We start from the raw sequence: 18,597 nt of genomic DNA, 5'->3' as shown, positions 1-18,597 counted from the left end.
ATGTGGCTGCACCACATATTGCACCCCACATCCACGCTCGCTTCGAGGCTTCCTCCAAAGTAAGATGAATGATGCCATATTCTGAAGTACCTCCCATCAACCAACTTTTTGAACCATTCACATCACTATCTTAAAATGAAATGTAATAACCACCAAGTCATCTATGTCCTGTAGCTCAAGCTGTATCATGACTGCTCTCCCTAAATGAGAAAAATTTACCAGTATTTTCCATGAGCCACTGCAGCAAAGACTTCAGTGAGCGGTAATGGTATTTTATTTTTTTAGATCTGGCTGAATAAACACACATTTAAAGAAGCTTTCCATCTCATAACTAGTCGCACTTCAATAGCAGGGTTCTGCAAGAAAGATCAGCTTTTCATATATCCTAAACCTTGTAAGAATTGGCCTTTGAATCCTCAAATCCCAGTGTTGTTCCCAATACCTTTAGTTTCATGACAGAAAATTCCAATATACGCGTGGGAAACTTAATGCAAACTTAACTTTATACACTGGACCAAAGTGCCAAGTGTGCATAGTACCTCATAACTATTTCTAATACTAATTAATACTTTATTTATTTGGTCTTGTGTTTTTGTACACTTACTTTGCATGGCTACAAATAAATGTAAGCAATTAGTTGATTACTTATTCCACTATGAATGCATTTTGAGTGACAACAGCTGTTCAATTTCTGCTATATTGCAATGCAAATTACCAATGAAGAGAACACAAAAACTAACTAGAGGAAGCCTGTACAGCCGCTAACAATTGGTTCTGGAATAAGCTTTTTAAAAATGTTTCAAAGATGCGCCCTGAGTGACAAGGTCTGGTTGTGAAGCACTTGTATGTCTTGCATCATGAAGCAATAATGTTTGATGTTGAAAGGAACCCCCGCCGCGGTGATCTAGTGGCTAAGGTACTAGGCTACTGACCGGCACATCTCAGGATCGAATCCCGGCTGCCGCAGCTGCATTTTCGATGAAGACGAAAATGCTGTAGGCCTGTGTGCTCAGATTTGGGTACACTAAAGAAAGCCAGGGGGTCAAAATTTCTGGAGCCCTCCACTACGGCGCCTCTCATAATTATATGGTAGTTTTGGGACCCCACATATAAAATCATGTTGAAAGGCAGAGCCAGAACAAGCTTATCTGCTCGTTTTGGGGCAAGTGTGCTCCAATGACAGAGTGAGGATGGGAGTCGAGCGTTTCAAAGGGAAAGTCGGGATGGATTGAGAGTGGGAGTTATTCCATGGAATAGGAAATGTTGCTCAGCTAAAATCGGCGAAGTAGACGTCAACTCGGCGTGATGTACATCCTTTAACACCTTCGCCTGCTTGGCGGTGCTACCAGTAGTTAGTTGCTTTGGTGGTAATGACGGACGACATGGATGAATTGGCAAATTGTGTGGCATTGCTTCTGCTACTTGATTACGATCAATTCAGAAAGTGATGTACATCCTTTAACACCTTTGCCACCTTGGTGCTGCTGCCGGTAGTTACTTGCTTTGGTGGTAATGAGGGATGACATGAATGAATTCTCAAATTGAGCGGCATTACTTCTGCTACTTGATTAAGATAAAGTCAGAAAGTGAAGTACATCCTTTAACACCTTTGTCTGCTTGGTGGTGCTGCCGGTAGTTACTCGCTTTGGTGATAATGACAAACGACATGGATGAATTGGCAAACTGTGCGGCATTCCTTCCGCTACTTGAAGTCAGAAAGTGATGTATATCCTTTAACACATTTGCCAGTTTGATTGTGCTGCCAAATAGTCACTTGCTTTGGGGGTAATGATGGACGACAAGGATGAGTTGGCAAATAGTGCAGCATTGCTTCCGCTACAAGTCAGAAAGATTCAGTTCCTGCCTCAGTAATTTATCGGATAAAGACAGCGATGTAGAAACTGCCCAGAGAAGCGGGAATTCGACAGGATTCAAGAGCAGAATAAAACAACTATACACGAGGGACTCTGGGCAACTCGTCACTCGAAAAATAGACCTTTCACTCCAGCCTTGCTCCGGCTGCCCTCGTGTTCCCATTGCAGATGTGGAGGCACTGCTCTGCGCCAGAGTCGAGTGCTCGCTCATGGAGTCCATCGGCTCCTCTGACTCTGCCATTGGAATTCAACATCAATCAATGGTAATACTGAGGCCACCAAAATCTATAGAAAAATTTTTCTATGCAGCTTGACAAGTCTGGTAATTTGTACAATGGTTTTGAACCAGCTGACAAACAGTATGTTGTAATAAAAAAAGTTGAACAAGTGCAATATGCGTGACAACATGCATTTGAAATGCACACAAGCCCATATCATTTGCAGTCATCTATACAGTATTACAATGATTTCTGTGTCTTGCAAAAAAAACTTGACCCATACTGGCCCAGCAGCTCACCTTTTTGCTCAGCCTTGCAAAATCAGTGTACCGCCTGAAGACAAACCAGTAGCGGCCCGTTTCAACATGCTCCACTCTGATCTTGAACACCTGAATATACGTCACACCAAGTTTGCTTAATGTACAACAAATCACATTATGTTGTCAAGAGACTAAATTTTTATGCTAAACTATCAAATACTACAGCAGTCCAGACTGCCACTGGAAATGAGGGCCACTATATACACACAGGGTGTCCTGCCCAACGTTAGCTGAGTAGTTTATTGTTTACCGATAACCAAGTGAGCCTAATGCGTAAACATAGCATATTTGATGAAAGCGGACATAAAATAACCATACAATGCACAAGTTTTTGCTAGCATTTTTTTAAAAGCCTGGCTTAACTTAACTGGGGCATCCCACATAAAAAGATCTAAAAATCCATGAACTATTAGGTCAAGAACTGCATAAATGGACTGTGCTAAAAGTTATACTGTGATAATGCAAAAGCGTAAAAAAGCATACTTTATCTAGCGATAGTAAACACCCCATAGGATAGGGCAGAGAGGACTGATTCACTGCATTGTCACTTGCCTATACCACAATCTGATTTGAAAAATATTGCAATTCATTTTTACATCATGAAAGTTACACCACCAAGAAGATGCCCAGAAGGTGCTGAGGCACAAATAAATCTTAATGTGAGCAGTATTAAACCTGCATCTCAAAAAAACTTGGGAGGAAACTTGTGCTTCACCTTCAAGAGCAGCCCGCAGTAGTGTAATAGCTCCCCATTAGTGCAGTCTTCTGATTAGCAAGCGCAGCTTCAATTCTCAATAGACACCCTAATCGTACTGTGAGGAAAGCAACATAATGACGCATGGTTTCACGTGGGAAAAGATGAAGAAGTTCGATACTGAGCCACTTCTTGGCCTAGCTCAACGAGCAGGACAATGCAAGGTTGCCTTGAGCGTGACAAGATTGGTGGGGGTGCTGGGTGCGACGACTCGTGGCGCAGGGCCCACCCAGGAGCCGAAACACAAGCCCTGTGCCCGTGAATACACCAGTTCACAGAGCAAGCCGCCGCCAACAAGGCCTACCACCAGAAACAACAGAACCGCTTATCGGCAGAGCAACTATGACTTCACCTCAAGACAACCTTGGGTTGTCCTGCTCGTTGAGCTAGGCCAAGAAGCGGCTCAGTCCCGAACTTCTTCGTATTCTTTCACATGAAACCATGTGGCAATAAAGCATTCGCCGTTTCTAACAATCCTAGAATGCCCAGAGCAAGTAGAGCTGAAGTGCCCACTATGTCATAATTCATCATTTTGCAAAGTACCCACTGCGACTCTAAAGGAATATGCACAAATCAGGGCACTTTGTTGGCTGATGAATAATTATGCATGAACAGTTTTTGCCAGAATGGTAGGGTAGATCCACCAAAATTGCGGGGGTTTTTCATTTCGCTACTAAAAATATTACACACGATGAGAAGCAAAACCATGCATTGACGAGTGCGTTGGGGCGCTCCATGCCCTTTAAAAATCCTTCCAGAGACCAAGTCTCCTAACAGATATTCGGGCTGTTTTACTTCATTGTTTCTGTGTGCATGTATTTTTCAAGTAATAACTATAGCTAGGTCGGTTAAATATCGAAAATGAAGTTTAAAGAGAATAAACGCGCGAGGAGGAGGGTCATTCAAAGCACTAAGCCGGCCTAAGCTCGCAAGGTCAGAAGTTCGAAACCGCGCAGTTTTTTTTTAATACTATATAATGAAAACATGGACTTTCAAACAGTTAAGAAAAGGCCAGGCAAGCTACGAGTCATGTGAAGTTGAGAGCTGCTAGGCTGTTAGGTGGTATTCTACAGTGCACAGAAAGTGCAACAGAACCCTCCAAGAGATAGCCCAGCAGCTTAGCAAGCAATGACAAAATTCTATTCCAATGCAAATGCCGGACCATTCCCAATCGTATGCTTACTTAAAATGCATGACAAAAGAATCATTAAAAAGAAAAAGAGGAAGAGGTCTGGGGTGCGTGCTCACTGGCAACCACTTGTCGGTAATGCACTTCCTCACCAGAGCCGGATTGGACAACTGCTACCTCCCATAAATACAGCAATGAACTGTTGGCCCTCAGTTCCCAATGGCTACGAAGCAACTATCCAAGGCGGCGGTCAGACCTGCGACGCAGCTGAGTGTGTTAAGAATTTCTGGGTTCGGACCAACCGCCATTGGAATGTAAACTTGGCTACGTTCACCACTAGAACGAATCTAAACTTTGCTACGTTCACAGCTAGAACGTTATCTAGAGAGGCTAGTCTAGCTGTGCTATTCCAGGAATTAGAGGGTGTGCAATGGGATGTAAGAAGGCTCAGCAAAGTTAGGAGGACACGTGAGGCTTATACAGTGCTGAAGAATGGACACGTCCTATGCTACCGTGAATTAGTTCACAAAAAAGAACTACGGGTGCAGTTTCTTATACACAAAAATATCGTTGGCACCATAGAGGAATACTATAGCATCAGTGAGAGGGTGGCAAGTATCCTAATTAAGTTTTAAAAAAGGTACAAGATGATACAGGCCTATGCGGTTACATCTAGCCATCATGATCATTTGGTTGAACACTTCTATGAAGACGTAGAGTCAGCCAATATTAAAGACACAGTATACTATTCTGACTGGCGACTTTAATGCCAAAGAAGGCAAGAAACAGGCCGGAGACCATGCAGTGGGGGAATATAGCGTCGGCTTTAGAAATGCCACAGGGGAGTTATTAGTAGAGTTCGCAGAACGTAATAATTTATGGATCTCGAATACCTTCTTCAAAAAAACGGACTAACCGAAAGTGGATGCGGTGAAGTCTTAATGGCGAAACTAAAAATGAAATATTCTTCATTCTGTGTGCACACCCAGGCATTGTACAGGATGTAGAAGTAGTGGGCAAGATCCGACACAGTGACCATAGATGTAAGAGCTCGTGTTTGCCTATATTGAAAAAACCAAAGACAAAGACTGATACGCAAGAAGCAAATTCATGAACTAGCGGTGAGAGGGAAAGTACAGGAATTCAAGAGTTTCGCTTCAGAATAGATTCGAAGCACTAAACGAGGTAACCAACGTTAGTGTTGACACAATATATGCGATAATCTTACTAGTATCATCAAAGAGTGTGGAATTGAAGTTGGAGGCTCAGTCACTAGACAGGACACTGGCAAACTGACACTGGCAAACTATCTCAGGAGACGAAAAATCTGATTAAGAGACGACAGACCATATAAGCCACCAATGCAACCGACAAAATAGTGATCGTGGAGCATTCGAAGTTAATCAATAGGCTTAAGGCAGCCGACATCATAAGGTACAATATGAAGAGAATTGAGCAGGCTGTAAAAAGCGGCAGAAGCCTAGAAGCTACGAAGGCAAACTTGTGAATAGGCAAAAATCAGATGTATGCATTGAGGAACAAGGTAGGCTATGTCATAACCAATCTGGATAGGATAGTTGAGGTGGCGGAGGAGTTCTGCAGAGAGCTGTACAGAAGCTGAAACAACCAGGATAATATCGTAAGAAGCAATAATAGCCCAGAGGACTTCGACATCCTACCAGTAACAACAGGGAAAGTAAGGAAAGCCCTATTGGGAATGCAAAGAGGCAGAACCACAGGTGAGGATAAGGTAACAACAGACCTCCTGAAAGATGGCAGAAAAATGGTGTTCGAAAAACTGGCCATTTTATATACGAAGTGTGTCTTGACAAGAAGGGTACCAGAATCTCAGAAGAACGCCAACATCATCTTAATCCATAGGAAAGATGTCAAGAACTTGAAAAATTACAGGCCGATCAGCTTACTGTCTGATCTCTACAAACTATATACAAAAAATAATAGCTAATAAAATTAACACGACATTAGAGTTCAATCAACCAAAGGATCAAGCAGGACTTCGCACAAGCTGCTCCACAATAAACCATATTCGTACTATCAATCAGGTAATACAGAAACTCAAGGAATACAACCAACCTCAATACATAGCCTTCATATATTTGACTCAGTCGAGACGTCAGCAGTAATGCAGACACAACGGAATCAGGGCATAGACGAACCCTACATTAACATACTGGAAAAAATCTACAGTGGATCCACAGCCACCACAGCTCTCCATAAATAAAACGACAGAATCCAAAATAAAGAAGGGTGGAAGGCAGGACACGATTTCTACAATGCTATTTACCGTGTGTTTACAGGAAGTTTTCAGTGCCCTACATTGGAAAGAGTTAGGGATAAAAGTTAATGGAGAGTATCTTAGTAACCTGCGATTTGCTGATGACATTGCCTTGATAAGTAAATCAGCGGACGAATTACAGCTCATGATTTTTGAACTGGACCCGGAAAGCAGAACAGTAGATCTGAAAACTAATATGCACAAAGCTAAAGTAATGTGCAACAGTCTAGGGAGAAAACCACACTTTGCGATAGGTGGAGAGATGTTGTAAGTTTTAAAAGAATATGTCTACTTAAGACAGGTTGTAACCATGGAGCCGAACCATGAGGGTGAAATAACTAGAATAATAAAAATGAGGTGAATCACATTCCACACGCATTCTCAAATCATGAATGATAATGTGCCACTAACCCTCAAGAGGAAGGTATATAACAGCTGCACCCTTGCAGGTACTTACCTACGGAGCAGAAACCTGGAGGCTTACAAAGAGAATTCGGCTTAATCTGAGGACGATGCAAGTGAGCGAAAGAAAAATGATAGGTGTAATCTCAAGAGTCAAGAAGAGAGCAAAGTGAGCGAGGGAACAAACCGGGGTTTGGGATGTGATAACTCAAATCAAGAAGAAATGGACATGGGCCGGGCAGGTAGGCAGGCAGGATAACCGCTGGTCATTAAATGTAACTGACTGGATTCCCAGAGAAGACAAATGCACGAAGGAGAGACAAAGTTAGGCGAGCCAATGAGATGAAAAAGTTCGCAAGCATAATGTGGCAGCAGAAAGCACAAGACCGAGTTGATTGACGAACTATAGGAGAGGCCTTTGCCCTGCAGTGGACGTAGTCAGGCTGATGATGACAATGACATTGAATTTTGTGCCCCAGTCTGAAATATTGTGCTCCACTAGAAGCGAGTAACAAAATCTACAGGGTCAAAATTTAACAGCCTGAAGGCCACTAGCTCTCATATAAAGCACACTAAATTTCAAGACAAAATATGGAACAGTTCTGAAGATATATAGTTGAAACACTACCATTACCCTCTTAAACCACCAACTTGTTGCACAATTCACACGGTCTGATATATGGTACAATAGTACGCTTCTGCCACGCAATACTATAATACACATCTAAATGACTGTTCACGGTACGATACCTCCTATATTCTAAAACAGTCTTCAGCAATGCCATGGCTCTGCAGTAGAATAAGTGCTTTTCACACAGAAGAAAAAGGCCTGGGTTCACTTCAGGCACAGGTGCATGCTTTTATTACTTGCATCCACCGCGATTTTTTGCTCACTACCTACAACGCTGAAACAAGACTTCTGCAAAATGTGCTGTTTATCATTATCGTGCTATCAAGTGCTACAACAAGTGCCCATTCATTCATCACTAGTAGTACTCCCATCATTGGTATAACAAAAAAAGGGGGCATGTAATCGTGTACACTGTCGTTCTTTACAAAAGGGAACACGTGGACGCGTGTCCTGCGCTCTGCGGCGGCTGCCTACAGCACCATCAACTGACAATTGAAGAAAGCACGATCGCTTTTCGCGTCATCTATGGCCAAACAAGATGATAAGTTATGGCCGGTAGACAAGCGCTGCTATATTACATTCCCTGGTTTGATATGTTGGCAGTGGACTACGCACTGCAGGTGTGAGGAGAGAGAGAGTGCAGTCTAGCAGTGCTTGTCTACCCGCCATAACTCGTTATTAGTTTTTTTCATAGCGGATGACGCTGAAAGCGAACGCGTTTCCTTTTGCTGTCGGTTGATGGAGCTGTAAGCAGCTGCTGCAGAGCGCAGGCCACGCGTCCGCATGTTCCCTTTCATAAAGGACGACAGTGTACAGAATAAGCCCAAATAGCATAAACAGTGAGGAGGGACTTACTGTAAATCTTGCACGTTCTTCCATGACTTCGTAGCCAATAATGGGGGTATTATACTCGGGGATGACTACTATGCCTTCTTCTTCAATGTCGCAGCAGTGGCCATTGGAAACATCACCAGAGTCACTGCTCACGCTGCTCAGAGATTCTCTGTCTTGTTTTGATATATGGTACCGTGACATCTCATGCGCTGGTCCTTGAGGGGGCACTGCCTCACTTTTAGATGTTGCACAGTTGTCAATGTCTAAGCCATCAGCTGCAGCAGACTGTTGGGCAGTTTCTGCATCACTCGACATCTTTGGACAGTGAAAGTCACCCTAGGATTCAAAAGAAAATAGCAAAACAACTGCAGCTGCGTGTATGTAGGTATGTATTTGTACACATTTTTAAAAATAGCCTCGTTGAACACCTGATGCTTCATAGAGGACTTAAGCAGATAAAGTGAAAAAGCACAGCAGCAGCGGCAATGTTTCTTTGTCACAAGCTTGCAGTGTCGTACAGTGCATATCCATATTAAAAAACCATAACACCAAACAACTTATCAGTTATGCCATAAATGCTCCTGGACACCGTATGCAACGCGTGCAAGATATTTGGGGACACAGCAGCTAACAGCGTAACATCAATTCAGCACATTTAACGCACTGCGTCAATGCGCTACGTTAGAGAACATGTGGCTCTGCATTACGTACCTGCCCTGAACGAATTGTTGCAGAAACAAAAGGCGTTCAAACAAATCGCGTAAGATTCGTTGACTGAAAGGGGCGAGCACTCTAGTGACAATGGTGCAAGCTACACATAACGGGAACAGTAGATCGCAGCACAATGTCCAACTCATGCGTGCACAAATTTCTTCCCCATTGTACAATTTATTTTGCAAGCAATGGTTCAATTTCAAAAGTTCTGAATATACGCTTAAGTCACAGACCATTGAATACCGCACTGAATGCGCTTTCTTGATTATTTTATAAATCCACAACGCAGACAACCTGAAGCAGCGGGTAGAAATAATTACATACAGAAGACGCAATCCACATTTCTCTTTATGACGGTACTTGCAGGTACCGGTATAAAAGCTTGCCAAGTGTTCCGTTACGCATCCTCCACCCACCTTTTCATTTCTTTTTCTGAAGGGAAGGGGGGGGGGGGGGTAACCTTGAATCACATTTATATGAAAGGTGGATGACACCGGAACGAAAGACACACAGGTACAAAAAGGCTGCTGCCTTCAAAAACAACGCAATGAAATGATAGCACAACTGTTTCCACAAAACTAACGGTACGCTAACCTTCAGTACAGAAACAAGTAAACATGAAACCAAACTACTTACCCCAAACAAACGAGAGAGCCAGACGCTCGAAAAAAGTATTTCGCACTGCTCATGAAACTAAACCAAACAAACTTCAAATTGGTAACGCCATGACTAGCACTTCTTGTTGTCCACGTCCACCGCAAAACACACTTCAGAACCTAGTTTCGCAATAGTAGGCAGCCACAGACGCCGCAAGACACACCAGCCAAAACACTGAGTAGGCCTAACACACAGCAACAGAGGGAAGTGAAATGACGCAAGGAGATTCGCCAAACCAGTCACGTGACATTGTGGCAAAATGTTGAGATAGGTTGCAGGCGTTTGTATGCCAGAAAAATAAACAAGAACACCAGCCGCCTACAGCCGCCTGCTCCACTTAATTTATATTACTCACTCGGCTTACGTTTTTTGCCATATGTTAAATATCTAAACAAGCGATCAAGTTTCAACCGATTTAGAATGAAGCTGAGGTGGCTGTGGGTTGTGAGCGGCATATGCACGGCTATGAGCTACACGTTTGCACCGAAAAGAAATGCCCCTTAATTTCAACACACAACTGCTGTTTTCCCGCAGCGAAATCTGTACAATGTATCGGTCAGCGAGGAGACAGCACTTCAAATGCAAAATCTGTGACAACACTGAGTGTTTAGCAGCGGCGTTGTAGCCGCGTCCTTCCCGTTCAACCGACACAAAATGGAATTTTCCGGTATGGACGCTGTAACGGCTGCAAGAATCGCAGGGCCTACTTTAAGGCAAATGATGCGGCGTACGTACCTCATATCTGGCCCGAGAATCAACGAAATGGACCGACACACACAATGTCAAACACACTTTACACGGAGAACACGGAACCAAGTCCCGATTTATTAAGACAAAGGGTTTCCCGATCGCACAGCGCACGCGGGGACCGAACAACTCGAAAGCATATCGCTTATCGAAAACAGAGGCAGAGTAACGCAGGGAAGCGCGCACGTGGGAAAAACGTTCAGCCGGCCACGCGCTCAGCGTTCGTCATGATGGGCAGGAAGAAATTGCTAAAGTCCGTGATGTGATGCAAAATTTGCATTTGAATGCGAACCTAAAATGAAAACGAGTCCCTCGACGAGCTGTCTAAGGAGTGTGAAGTCTTTTTCTTGCCCGCCACGTTGCCCTGAAGCCTTCGCACAGCTTCTTGGATGAGCGTACCCTGCCGAAGGAGTTCCTGCAAAAGTTCGTAAGGGTCCTTGTCGGTATCCTCCGGCTGGTGGTGGTGGCCGGCAGCGCAGATCTTCCGTGTTCCATCTTTCGCCGCGGCAGACAGCGCACCGCTGCTTTCCGACCGACGAGGCACAAAATACGGGGAGTACCGGGGATGACGCTGTTGATGACAAACGTGGCACGGCTGTTCGTGCGACTTGAGCTTTAGGTTTTCTTTGATGGCCAACGCCAGATCTTCATTGACGTCGTCCGCTTTTCCCATCACATTCGACGCCTCCGGCGACACGACACTATCCACGGCGAGGATGTTGCCATTCCTTGGCATCGTTCGAGCTCGCTGCGACTCGTCCAGGGTTACAGCCGAGGCCTTAATGAAGACGAAGAGCAGGACGAACACACTTCGTGTCGCACGCTCACAAACACGCTCAATCTTTGTTTTGGAACGCGGCCTTGCGCCACATGCGCCACGCGCGTCCAAAAAAATAGTTCCTCCGTTCTAAGCTGCTATTAAAATGAGAAAAAGCTATCACGTTCAAGATTTGTCAAAAAACAACGCACAATAAAATAATTTTACGATGCGAAATACCGTAATGTCACATTCAATGTGTGTTAAAGAATGTAAATAAAACCCCTTCCCAAATACGGCGAAATGACACAATATGGGTGCGACATAAACAGAAGCCAGATCCCGTAGTACAGCCGTAGCCTAATCACACCTTCCGCGCACCTGCATTTGGGGAATACCTGACGTCACACCGTTGTCATACACGGAGGAACGCTGTGTGATCAACATGATTGAATGGTACTGATGAGATGGAAATCCGTGTTTGCGCGTCTCATGTACTGACTTGGTTTCTGGTCTGTTAGTTACTAATATGTGGGTTAAATCGTGGAACTAATGCGAGGGTGTGCCGGTGCCCGCGTTCGCTGTCGCAGTAACAGTGTTTTCTCTCTTTTGTAAAAGTGTAGCATGCTAGTATATTATTGCTGAACTGCTCGACTGACTGAATTTTGAAGTTTCACGATTGGCGCTGAGACAAATTCTCGTCGAGTGATTGTGTTCATTTTCTATGTCAACTGCGTGCCGATTGACATAGGCGTGAGCACGGAAGGGGGGGGGGAGAGGGGGGCAAACCGAGCCCTGTACTCCCATACATTAACATGATAAGGGGGGGGGGGCTCTGCGATAAACCTTTGCCCCCCCTCCCAAAGGGGAACCCTGCGCACGCCTATGCTGATTGACGTAGATGAGCTTGTGTCAACAACTGGCGCCCTACTATATGTTTATTTTGTCCTAAAGCGGGGCAGGCGCATTGAATTGTAAGTTTGCAGCGCGTGCTTGTTCAGAACTGACACATTTCGGTCATGAAGTTTTTATCAACGGCGCGTGCGCTGGGTTCCCCGACAAAAAAAAAAAAAGAGGGGGGGGGGGGGCGAAGGTGCTTCTTATGTGGGGGAGCAGGCTGTCCCCGTGCGCATGCATATCATCAACGACGAGTATTGCGCTTTGCCTTTTTATGTAGTGATTTGTCTGTCACTATAAATTGCAAAACGGAAAGATGTGAGCTCAAGAACTGGTATTTTTCTTCTCTCATATTATTGTTGTTTGGGGCCGGGACAGGCTTTCTTTTTAAAAACCATGCATTGCAGCATGATTCTAAAGACATTGGTTAGCTGAGGTTTTTAGTCTTTGTAATAGATTGACTATAAAAGCTATACAAACGTTTGGAACCGGCATTTATTTGACTGCTTCCAGTCTGTCAAATAAGTGACTTTTGAAAAATTGTGGCTGCTTCAATTGACAAAAATATAAATTATTCTAATATCATTGTGTAAAAGTTATACATTTCCAAGTCTTGGTCTACTTTAGTTTGTGTAAATCAAGCCTACCTCATTTTTTAAAGTTCTGCAGGAATACAATGTGCAGTGTACTCATACATAGTTTTTTTTTAATAAAAAATTATTTGTACATAGTAAAGTGAAAGAAGCCTTTGGTCAGAACCAGTAACACTGCATTTTGCACTATAAATTTAGAAAAAAAAAAGGAGCATATCGCTGCTGATTTTATTATATTTTGTATGTGACAAAATAATCTTGACGCAGTATTACTTGCAGGTATTTGGTTAAATACGATAGTGGAACTCTGCGTGTACTGCTGAAGTTGAAAGCAAAAGCACCTCGGGTGGCCATTGAAGCTGAGCTCGGCAGACGAGTGCATCTTTATTTATTTCTTGTAAGGGTGTGTTTGTATGTAGTGCCAACTTATATTCATTGACCTACTTAAGTCCCATCGACTTATAGTAAATTTGTTTGTATCATTCAACAGCAACAGTGGAATCCCTTAGGGATGTATACAGCTCAGACTTTCTCTCAGGCCCTTGTGCTGTGCGATGCAGCACACGTTAAAGAACACCAGGTGGTGAAATGTTGTTTTTTGTATTCAAAACCCCAGATATTATATAGACTTTTCTTACCTCCTTTTTCTTGTGCCTGTGCACTTAATGAAGTTAATGCATTTCTTCAATGTAGTGGTTTACTAAACTTGACAGAAGGGCCTTATACACATCAGTCAAAAAAGACAGCTGTCTTTTTCTATTGAAATTTTGTGGATAATTATAATAATTAACATGTTTCATGGTCATCATGCCCAAGGATGTAGCAATATGCTGTCTAGTCCCCGGTTGTGATTGATCCCTGTGCACCTGGTATTATGCACCTTAGCGCGCTGCCGCTAATCGTCCACCTTGCCTATTCAGGTTCAAGCCAAAGAAGTCGGTCTGGCTTTTTTGGCTTGAACCTGGAGTTTGATGTCTTCACTACAAGGCCTTCCTGGTCGCTTTTAGGGTAGGCACTTGTTGTGCAAAGTGAGGCATTCTGCAATTTCTGTTGTGAATTGAGCCTGCGGTAGTACATCTTTCTTCCCTGACTCGGTGGTGAGGGAATTCTGCTGCTGAGCACTAGGCTACTGGTTCAGTTTTTGACTATGGCAGCCGCATCCCCATTGTGACAAAATAAACAGGCTTGTTAACTTTGATTAAGGTGCATGTTAGAGCAATCTGGGTAGTCGATATTACCCTAGTCCCTTATATTATGGGGTGTCTCATAGCTTCTGTATTGCTTTTGGTCAAAAACTGCATGAATTGACCGATTGCAAAAATCTGCAAGGCGATTTTCCTGCAAGGTCATTTTCACACCAAGAGCTCTCGTGCTCAGACTGTTTTTCTTGCTCACTGTGCTTTTACTGCTCCTAATCGTAGTAAAAAAGGCATAAGAGTACGAAAGAACGACTTTTCCCACCAACAATTATTGTGGGGTTGTCCCGCCTCAATCGAACCCTCGGATCACGTGGCCGATGAGGCACTTGTCGTTCGTAAAGAAGGGGGTGAGGGATGGCGGGAAGGCAAAAACACAATGAGTGAGAAAATCAGTTTGTGAACGAGAGCTTTTGGTTGGGAAACAACCTTGCAAAAAAGCTGCCATGCAGATTTTTGCAACTGGTCAATTGTTAGGATACTTGTGCTCTTTTTGTTTCCCGAAAACAAATTTTTTTTTTCGGTAATGTAACATCACACTGAGTCCACATAAAGTAGCAGGTTTATACTTTAGGGTGTCTACAAACTAATTTTTACTGTATAGTTATGAGCATATGTCGATGAACTCACTCCTGAGTCGACTCACTCGGACTCGGATCAAGCCATGAGTCTGGGTGAGTCAAGATGAGTAATATTTTTGTGAGTCTGATTGAGTCAAGTTGAAGAAAATTTCGTGAGCGTGAGTGATTCCAGCTCAAGAAAATTTTGGCGAGTCTGAGTGAGTCCAAAGCGTGATATATATTTCTTCAGTGAGTCTGAGTGAGTTCCACTTTCTTTTTCCGACCTAAGGTCCTATCTAGTCATCTTCATCATTACTATCAGCCTTGCCTGGATTCACGTATATACTCACATCTACTCATAGGTATTCCTAAGCAGCGTCCATACATGATTTAAATATTTATTGATCGGAGGCGTGAACTGCATAGGGTGGAGGATGCCTTGACCGCCCCCTCCACCAACTATTCCAAGAAGGTTCTTGATAAATATAACTTATGCTTTCATCTCTTCCAAGAAAAATGAATGGTATTAAAGCTCTTAGAAATCGTCGAAAATACCATGTCAAACAGCACCAAGAAGAGCACCGATTACTTGAGATATTGGTGTTAAAGAGCATTGACACCATGGTTGAATAAGCTACTAATTCTAGACTAATTGACTCATGAGTCGACTCACCCAGGCTCACATAGAGCTGCGAGTCTGAGTCTGGTTGAGTAATGTTTGGTGAGTTTGTGTCCGAGTGAGTCTGGTTGAAGAAAGTTTTCGTGAGTGTGAGTCCGGCTCAGGAAAATTTTCGTGAATTTAGGTCGAAATATATTTAATGAGTGAATTTGAGTGAGCTCCACAAGTTTTGCCGACCTAAAATAAAGCTACATTTTCATTGAGTTACTTTTACTAAAGATAAAAATAAACTGAGTTTCATTAGTTAGCTAGGCTTAAAAAACATTAGGAAATGTACTCCTACTTTAGAAAAAGGCTTTATAATCCAGAGAAAAGGTGAAAAACAAAGCATGGGCAGTGATGCCACCTAGGAAGTTTCTATGCCCCCTTGCTTTGATGCCACGAATATTGATCGGCCTAGCTTGGGCCTAGTTAGTAGCTTAGTTAACCCTCTATTCTATGAATTGTGAAAAAGCCATTTTAAAAATTATTTTTTCAGCTTTTATTATTCATTGAATGAACCTAGAAGTGTACAAAAAGTTTCAGAGTTATAACGGCTGTAATAATAAAGATACAGCTTGGTGCCAAATATGGCTCGCCATAAAGATGGCAGAGTGGTCTTGCTGCCATAGGCGAAAAATATAGCATCGTGGAAGGTGTTTTTTTTGCGTGATGTATAGAATAAAATGAAACAGTTGTTTGCTGCATTCAGGCACAGATGAATATTGCACTTCGTGCACTTTGCTGACGACTTCTTTGTGCAAGATGGCCGCTTACATCTTTGTCTATCCTCATCATGTTCTGGCCAGTGGCCACCTCGGTCAGATCGAACGTCTTTAGCGGGGGGCATTGTGGCAGCTGGTCACTGGGCTTCTTTGTATTGAACCTGGAATTTGATGTCTTCGCTAGAAGGCCTTCCTGGTAATATTTAGGGTAGGCACTTGTTGTGCAACGTAAGGCATTCTGCGATATCTGTTTTGAATTGAGCCAGCGGCAGTACTTCCTTCTTCAAAAGATGCTTTTGCAGCCTCCTGTTCAATAGCCATGCTGCTACTACTAATAAGTCTAGCATGTGCGTAAAATTCGAAAGTGCCACTTCTTCGACCTGATATGTATTCGGTTAAGCCCAAACAGGGAGTCCAGCAGGTCAACCCCACACATGGGTCTGTTTGAGACTTTTACTACGTTGGGGCAATCATTTTAACAAAACCCTTTGGCTAAGGTAACTCAGCGCTTAGTCTTTTGAACTGGATCCTTCCCAACAAAGCACGAAAGAAATGTCGCAGTGCGGTTATCGTACCAATGCACACACAATAACTCCACATCATCTATTGTGATTGTGTGTTTCTGTGAAACACCACATTATTTACATTTCAGTTCCTCTTTGCTTTTCAGGAGGCAGTTTGGTAGACGATGTGCCTTCACTGTACCGAGCGACAAAACTTCTTCGCAGAACACCTACCACTTTGACTTCATCTTGTGATGGAGTGACCTAGTGATAATGTGGACGCATTCATGGCGCTGCCATGCTACACCTTCACACATAACTCCTATATCCCTTCCCGCACAATTCCCTACTATCTGCAACATGGTAAATGCTAGTTAGCGGTGCTGAGCTGCAGCTGCGGAGGAAATTAAATAACCGAAGCTCGAAGGCTACACATTACATGTATTTGTTTTGCATTTTACTGGACAAATGGCACCATGATACCAAATTTGGCAGTATATGTACTTGAAAGACAAAATTGGTATCATGGTGCCATCCAAGTTCATACAGTGCCAAATTTGGCTCCCACCGATTTCAGGCTCTCTGCTGTATCTCTGCAGTAGTTGCGGAGAAACTTTTGAGAGCTCATAATGGGCTTGAATTTATGAGACCATAAAGTATCCCAGAATATATACATTTTTTATGTGTGGTGTTGCGACCGGGGTTTCCAGGCACCGGAGATCCATGATGAAGATGCCGAGGCAGGAGGAAGTTTAACTTTACACAGAGGGTTTATTTACATTATTTACATGGCAAGAGCACTCTGGCCCAAAGCTCTGGATTGAAAGGCTCTCCATTGAACAAGCACTGAGGAGCCTGCGAGGGCCGATATTTATAGGTCCATACTGCACTGTCCACAGCACACACAAGGGTCATTATGCCAGCACCGCCCTCAACATACACAAACCAAACATGTGTATGGTCCCGGCGATGCTTCCTCCTCTGGTGAATCTTGCTTCGAGCAAGTGGGGTGAAATACGTCTGTCATTTCACTGCTCGGGCCGACCATCCATGCTTTGTCGAATGGCGGTCGCGGGCTAAAAGCCTCCGAGGGTCAATACCTGGACATCTGGTACTGATTTGAGCGACGGCGATTCATTAGTCAGAAACGCACAGCGTGGTGGTCCAACGTCCGTTTTCGGCAGAAACTCGCCGGAAACTCGGTGTTGTGGGTTTTCCTGGGGCACAAAGACACCACGTGTCGCATCACCGTGTTGACCGACCCCAAGGACAGCAGTGCTCCGTCGATCAATTTCAACCACGCACCGCCTAGTACACCAAAACAGCAGGGTGTCTTCGCGCTGCTTCTCATCTCCACAAAATGAGGCGGCAGCCTTTCTTCCGTTCCGCCGGCCATGGCAAAAAGGTGGCTCGCCGAATGCAATAGTGGTGAAAACGTTACTAGGAAAAAAAAATAATACAGATGTCTTGTGTTTGCCCCCTTTGAGTTGCATGTCGCATCCCCAAATACACTTTCCTCTGTTTTGCTCATCGCTCGAGAAATATGGAATTACTTGTCCATCAATGGTATCGCATTCTCAAGTAGGAAGCCCACACCTGCAAAAAAATTATAAAGGGTATGTGCCAAATATGAGACGCCATGTAATAGAAGGTTAATCATTGGTAAAAGTGCTCGCCATTATATTCCAAAACATGTAAATACTGAGCTTAAGAATGTTTAAGCTGTCTAAGTACAAGGAATTACATCGAAGTGTGTGACATGCTGGCATATCTGCTCTGAGGTCCATGCTTAAAATAGAAAACAAAAAAAGTATGGTTTTCATTTTAATATTCTCGTGTAATCTGCCTCTAACTCTGAAATTAAGAAAAATTGATTTTTGCATGAATATAATAATAATCAGCCTGAATTGTGACTGATGCAACTGAAGGTTATCTTTTGAGTGTGGTGGTAAGTCTGAAATTAACGGTTCTGGAAGAGCCTGTGAACAGTCACGAGCTTTACTTTCGAAAGTGGACATGGCAGTGCATGCTATCTGGCAAAGGCAAAGAACTCTGTTGTGTGATTGTTGTGCTAACTCTTTATGTTTAGCCACCCCCCAATCCTTGGTAGTACTCAATTGTGTTTGGTACGC

The 18,597-nt window shown here is 43.5% G+C and overlaps 2 protein-coding genes and 1 long non-coding RNA gene across 7 annotated transcripts in view; 1 reads left to right on the top strand and 2 right to left on the bottom strand.

Annotated features, from left to right (window-relative positions):
• The window catches only part of Snx16 (sorting nexin 16), a 68,534-nt gene extending 57,844 nt beyond the window's left edge, over positions 1-10,690 (bottom strand). For 4 of the 5 annotated variants that reach the window (XM_037428546.2, XM_037428547.2, XM_075878158.1 and 1 more), the window contains exons 1-3: positions 9,809-10,558; positions 8,480-8,794; positions 2,392-2,481 (exon numbers count right to left, since the gene is read on the bottom strand). In XM_037428546.2, coding sequence (XP_037284443.1) covers positions 2,392-2,481; positions 8,480-8,773 — 384 coding nt within the window. In that variant the 5' untranslated portion in view covers positions 8,774-8,794; positions 9,809-10,558. The other variant, XM_075878159.1, reaches the window with a different exon arrangement.
• On the bottom strand, positions 10,635-11,443 carry LOC119177150 (uncharacterized). The gene has a single exon (XM_037428549.2). It carries the CDS (start codon positions 11,310-11,312, stop codon positions 10,869-10,871), a length of 444 nt encoding a protein of 147 aa, XP_037284446.1. The 5' UTR covers positions 11,313-11,443; the 3' UTR covers positions 10,635-10,868.
• Positions 11,444-11,660: 217 nt separating this feature from the next.
• Positions 11,661-16,909, top strand: LOC119175539 (uncharacterized). The gene is made up of 3 exons (XR_005110307.2): positions 11,661-11,789; positions 13,103-13,220; positions 16,633-16,909. It is a non-coding gene; the product is annotated as an uncharacterized LOC119175539 (long non-coding RNA).
• Positions 16,910-18,597: the final 1,688 nt, after the last annotated feature.

The sequence above is a fragment of the Rhipicephalus microplus genome, chromosome X, assembly GCF_043290135.1.
Source record: "Rhipicephalus microplus isolate Deutch F79 chromosome X, USDA_Rmic, whole genome shotgun sequence".
In the NCBI taxonomy this organism is placed as follows: Eukaryota; Metazoa; Arthropoda; class Arachnida; order Ixodida; family Ixodidae; genus Rhipicephalus; species Rhipicephalus microplus.
Note: the sequence above shows the minus strand (reverse complement) of the source record. Positions and strands in the feature narration are given on the sequence as shown.